This window comes from Propithecus coquereli, unplaced genomic scaffold (assembly GCF_000956105.1).
Source record: "Propithecus coquereli isolate 6110/MARCELLA unplaced genomic scaffold, Pcoq_1.0 Scaffold516, whole genome shotgun sequence".
In the NCBI taxonomy this organism is placed as follows: domain Eukaryota; kingdom Metazoa; phylum Chordata; class Mammalia; order Primates; family Indriidae; genus Propithecus; species Propithecus coquereli.
In genome coordinates, this window is record NW_012151019.1 from 234,261 (window position 1) to 240,507 (window position 6,247).

General features: G+C 43.6%; 1 protein-coding gene across 1 annotated transcript in view; it reads right to left on the reverse strand.

Annotated features, from left to right (window-relative positions):
• Positions 1 to 6,247, reverse strand: part of CATSPERB (catsper channel auxiliary subunit beta) — a 138,884-nt gene that overhangs the window by 52,131 nt on the left and 80,506 nt on the right. Inside the window, exon 13 of the mRNA XM_012656728.1 lies at positions 4,127 to 4,281. Within this exon, the coding sequence (XP_012512182.1) occupies positions 4,127 to 4,281 (155 nt within the window). The remainder of the gene's footprint in view (positions 1 to 4,126; positions 4,282 to 6,247) is intronic.

The window sequence follows — 6,247 nt, forward strand, 5'->3', positions numbered from 1 at the left end:
TCTGGATGGATGCCTTGGTTATAGACATCATTAGTGTGGTGTTTTTCCTCAGTTGCTAGTTATTTGTAGGCTGTAGTGGTGGTGTACAGTGTGTGGGAAGATTCCCTGTCTCCTGTTGACGAGGGAAGATAGAGGTATTTGAAATCCTTTCTTTCCCCAGCCCTATGGTCCTCTTAACAGTGTGAATTATACTGAGACACCAAGTTTAATCTCTGAGACAGTGCGTGGGTGTAAGAATCAGCTACGTCCTGTATGATTGAGTCACTAAATGCTGTAATTGGCTGTACAAGCTGTCCTCCCTGCCAGTAGGTGGCATGTACCAGAAAGAGTCAACTACAATGTTGTTTTTTGGGATCTGTGACCAGCTCTAGGCCCTCAGGAGAAGCACTCAAATGCCCCAGGTGGTGGGAGGGCCCTAGAATTCTCAGGGGACTCCTTATTCTCCATCGCAGCAGAGGTGTGTGGAGGAGTGAGGCTGGGTAGGGCTGGGTCATGTGAGCCTGCCTTCAGGTTCCACAAAGGCAGGCACAAGAGCTGTCTCTGCAGGGATAGAGGGTCTGTTCCTAGGCTACTGAGGAATGCCACCAGGGAGGGGCTGAAGCATCACCACCAAGCCAGAAAGTCTGCTCATGGCGGAAGGGCCATCTGAGATTCACAGTCTGGCTATTGGGAATGGGTTTTGCTCTTCTCCTTCCTCCTCTGCCCCATGGTCTCCTTCCAGCATCTGGCTGCAGGGAGGAGCTCAAACTAGCTGAGCTCACCAGCAATGGCATTGTGGGCTGGGAGCTTCCCTGTCCAGGATTCTGTCCCTGGACTGAATGCATGGCTTTCCTGTGGGTGAAAGGGTGTTCTGTGAGTGTGCTGCAGCTCAGACCCACACTGTACTCTCCTTTCAGTTCTGCCCATGTGGGCTCCCTCATCTCTTGGGATTCGTTCACAAATCTCCTTTCTGTGCCACTGAGCAACACGATTGAGTCCTGAGGGTATGGGATCTGGCCTGTGGGCCTGTTCCCTGGTCCCTGAAGTTCACCCTGACTGTGCCAGGGAGAAGTGTGCTGGTCCCGAGTTGCCCATGGAGTGCTCAAGCTGGTTGAATGTCCCTCCACTTCAGAGTATGCCCTGCTCTGCTGGAGCAGCCAGGTAAGCAGCACCTGGGAAGGCCAGCAGGCGGGGAGCACACAGTGTGAGTACCCCTTGGTCAGCTGCAGATCTTTAAGAGGAAATATGTGAGCACCACTCTCTATGGAAGCCTCAGTGTGGTGGGCATATAAACAGAAGGGAAGCAGCTACTGCTAAGAGTCTGGGCTCAATTGTCCCTTGGGGCACCTGTGCTACTCAGCAGTAGTGAGCGGGGGAGAGGTGGGAGAGAAGGAGTCTGAATGGAGGACAGCTGGCACTCTGGTCCTCTTTGTGCCTCTCCCTGGAAGGCAGCCCACCCAGAATGTCCAAGCTCTGGGGTCACACAGATCCCCTGGGACCCACAAGCCCCTGTGGCCACTGCAGTCTGGGCCAGAGTTGGGAAATATTTGTGTGGGAACAAGTGACACGAAAACTGAAGGGCTGACGCTTCCTGTGGAGGACAAAGGTACACAATGGATAGAGAAGCAGTATGGTGCCCACTGCCTCAGCTCGGGTCCATGGTGACAAGAAGTGATCCTGAAGGGGCTGACAGCTTGGTGTTTTGTTTTCAAGAAGCTCCCAGTTCACTGGCATCAGCAGGTTTTGGGCTTGCGAAGATAGAAAACCTCTCTAGCAGCACAGGGGCCTGCTGACTTCCAGAGGTGTGAGGGAAGGAGAAACAAAATCCCCATCCACCCTGTCCATAGGGCTCCAAGTTTCTCAGGGGTTGATCTCTGCTGGAATCTTGCTCCTTGTTCTGCTCCGCAACTTCTTCCCATGGAATCTCTGGGAGGTTCTCGTACTTTTCCCTCAGAATCACACCTGATCTATATATTTTTTTCATCTAAAACTTTTCCTTTTTTCTGAGACAATCTGGCAACCGATGTTTCTAGTCAGCCATCTTCTTCCTCCCAGATTTATTTTCGGTTCACATCAAGACAATACTGTTTTACTTATCATTTGCAGTAATATTTCAACATGTTCTGTTGGCATATCCATGTGTGTGCAAGGGAAAATGTATTTTTCTGTTGAGGATAAAAAGAAATTCTGATGACTAAGAGTCAACGGCTGGAATGGAAGGGTACATAGAAACTTGACTTCCATTGTGTGCGTGCTTGCAGATTTTAGAACTGGGTTCTTATTTGGAGTTTTTATTTAGGAAAGGGACAGTGAATACTTCTTACTTGAAAGCTGCTGTTCCCTGTTTGATGCTAGAGACTCTGCACAGCTACTGTCCGAGTCTCCCAACTCGTAGCATATACCTTTCTTATTTCCTCTGACTCACTGACTTTCTCTTGCTGTCAACATAGGCATTTCAGCCTAGACTTCTGACGTGTAGATCTTTCTTTTCAACATACCTTTCTCTAGTCCTGATCTAGTCCAGCTTTGGAGACTTTTAGGGGTGAGAAGAGAGGTGAGGACCAGCCCCAAAGGGGATGTTAGAGTTGACCTTCTTGTTATGAGACAAGGAGTGGGCGGCAGGTAGTGCAGACCTGTTGGGATCACAACCATCAAATAATGCCTCCAAGACTTGTTTTCTCTGAATTTTGGGAATGCACTGAGAAGGGGAAAGAGTAGGAAATAGATGCAAGGAAAATAAATGTGGGACTGAACAAATAGCTTAAGGACTCTTGAAAATTACTAAAATGGCTAAAAATGATTTAGAATTCTGTATGACATTCTAGCCTGGGAGCAACAAGAGTATCCCATGAAAAGTATACACAAGTCCAAGGAAAGGCAGCAGAGTGGCTGAAAGCGTAGGCCCTGCAGCCAGTTTTACTGGGATAGATGCCTGATTCTAATAGCTAACCAGTTGTGTAATTTTAGATAAATTGTTTAGCCTCTCTGGGCCTCACTTTCCTCATACGTAAAATTGGGATAAAGAGTTGTTATAAAGATTGAGAGCTCACTGGCACGCAGTAAGAGCTAGTGATTATTTTTCTCCAGCGAGGATGCATGCAGAGTTTGTGGAGAGAGAGGTGATATTGTTGAGTGGGAGTTCCTCAAACTTGTCCCAAGTATAAAAATCCCTACAGGTTTTTTATTTTAATAATTTAAATTCTCACATAAGGGAACTAAGATATTTTCTATAAATCATGAAGTTAGTGAAAAATCTAGCTAACTGCTCTTGTGGTTAGCTCTACCCTCCTGCTCGCATCATTCACCTTGTACATATGAAGGATCCGCACCCCAGACTCAGGCAAACACACAGGGAGTCATGCGGTGGCATCTTACTCTCCCGTGGAAGTTCCCACGCTTACTCTGCACATATCTCAGCCAGGGGAAGCTAAAACACCATCCTGTCAACTGCAGTTTTGGTGTGGTAATTAGCATGATCTTTTAAAACTAGATTCATTCTTTGTTCTATTTCCTTTAAGCTGAAGGGCAGGTTTTGCTGAGCCTCAGTAAAAAATGTTTGATTCTTTGCTGACAAATTGATTGATGAGTATTCATTTTCATAATTGTGTACCCAATGATGAGTTCTTAGGCATATATACCTTTACAGGTAGCATATTACACATTAAAATGATTATAAAAATCTGTATCTAATGTCATCCGTGAAGAAGATAACTCCTTTCTATGTTAGCATTAGAAAAATGAAAAAATTAGAGGGCAGGGTTAATATGAAAGAAGAAAGGTAAACCAGAACTCATGTTCTTCAGAGCAAACCTTGGGTGGTAGAGAATCAACCCTACTGAGGCTTGCATTTGAAGTAATGCATCTAGCTTAGACTATCTGGTGGTGTTCTATCATGAAGATATTTGCCTGAAGATAGCCCACGTGGAGTTGAAGCTATTTAACCCTGAGTGGGACTTGGAAGAAGATTTTGGAAATGTTCCTTAGTATATAGAGGTTTATTCTTCAGTTAAATAGAGCAAAGTACATTAATAAGAGTTTATCCCAAGGAAAATACTTTCCCATTATTCTGTGTATTGAATCTATTCTTAAAATAGAGGCATCTCTTCTTAAAATAAGGCAAACTGTTTCAATTCATTATATCACTGACCTGACCAAAAATACTTCTAGAATTTCCAAAGGCTGCAGGTGGTCCACCGGCTTCAAAGTGATTTGGAGTCAGTTTATGTATGAATCCCAAGTGATCATAGTATAATGTGAAAACTCTATCAGTAATATCTCCAATTTCACTGTATCTTCCTAATCCTATTAGGAAATAAATAGAAGTCTCTTGATAATGATATACTACAACTAGAAAACTTTTAGTATCATACCTTCTAAAGACTTCTTCATTTAAACTAAGGCGTGAAAGTAGGGCTGTGAGACTCCTGAATTAGAAAATACATGCGAGCCCCCGGCAAGTCTTTTCCAGGCTCCACATCAGCGTAGAACCTGCTCACTGAAATAGGTGAAGAACAGAACAGAGTGAGAAGATGTTCAATTAAGAGATCTAGAGGAAAAAAGGTTAGCTCCCTCTGGTGGTGATTTCTCTTTCTAACACCAGCAAGTCAGATTCCTGCATAGGTAGGAGGCAGTGAGAAAACAACCCCTAGGATGGGAAGGGGAATTATCAGTAGAGGATACTGGGTCATTAGCTATACCAGGATTAACATGTTGAACCAAACTGTGTGTCTCGTGGTTCTCTCATGCCTTAGGGCACCGTGTTCAGAGGTACAGTCAGTAATCTATTAGTACAGCAGCATTCACTTAGCCAAACAGACACTGATCTAGAGAAAGAGTCCCCTCCCCTGGAGGGACCTTCAGTGAAAGCTTGTGACTCAGGATGAGAGAGGCTGATTTCCGCACACCACTCTTCCCATTCCCACACCCCCATCCAATCCCACTCAGTTAGCTTGGGCTTTTCTACTTCATTCTCCTGTCCCTGGCCCCTAAATGTGGAATGCCCCAGGACTTAGTTCTTAAATTTCTTATCCCACTGTCTTTGGAGATCTCATCCAGTTTCAGGATTTTAAATCCATCTTTCTTTAGATGATTCCCAAATTTAAATCGCTCATCTGGTTCTTTTCTCTGAGGTCCAGACTTAAATATCTAACTATCTGCTACCAGGTTCAGATCAATGTCGGTTAAGCATCTCAAACTGAACTCATCCTAAACTGAGCTCCTAATCCTCAGACAAACCTCCCCCATCCTCAGCCTTCCTCGCCTTCATTCATGGCAACTGCATTATTCCTGTTGTTGAGTCCAAAAACCTTGGTGTCATTCTTAACTCCTCTCTTTCTCTTATACCCTGTATCTAACCCACCAGTAAAGCCTATTGATGTTAGCCTCATAATATGCATAGAATCCAACCACTTCTCATTACTGTCACCACTATCTTCCTGGACAAGCCACGATCATCTCTCTTGCCACTCCTGATTGGTCTCCACGATTCTGCCTATAGCCCCCTTGAGTCTATTCTCAAAAGAGCAACAAACACAACACTTTAAAAATGTTGAGTCACTTTATCTACTCCCCTAATCAAAATTCTCAGTGGCTTCAACTTCTCTGAGTAAAAGCCAAAATCTTTGCAATGCCCTTCAGGGGCTACTGTGACCTGGATTCTCATCTGTCTCTGACCTTATCTCCTGTTACTATCTGTGCTGCTTTCGGGGTCCAAGACACACAAGCCTCAGGTTATCTATGTCCACAATTATATCATCTGTCACAGGGACACCTGTGTTTCTTTCTCTCCAAGCTTATACTTTTTAAATACTGTTCTTACCTTTCTAGGCTAATTTGGCCCTCCAATACAATGATGAATATAAGTGATAGTAGCATGCTTCTTTGTCTTGTTCCTGATTACAAACAAAAGCTTTTAATGTGTTACTATAAAATCTGATTGAATATTTGTTTTAGGATTTTTCCCCTCTAGATACTCCATTCTTGGCTTACTAAGGTGCTTTTATAAAAACCGTGAATGAATATTGAGTTCTTTCAGATTTTTTTTCTGCACCTATTAAGATGATCATGGGATTCTTTTTTTCTCCTGTAATCTTTAATATTGCTGTACTGGATTAACTTTCTAATGCTAAACCATTATGGAATCCTGGTATAAATCCAATAAGGTTATAATATAATATTCTTTTCTTTTTATATATTGGTAGATTTAGTTGGCTCATAGTTTCTTTAGGATTTTTGCACCAACGTTCTAAGGGTTGTTAAACTTTTTGAT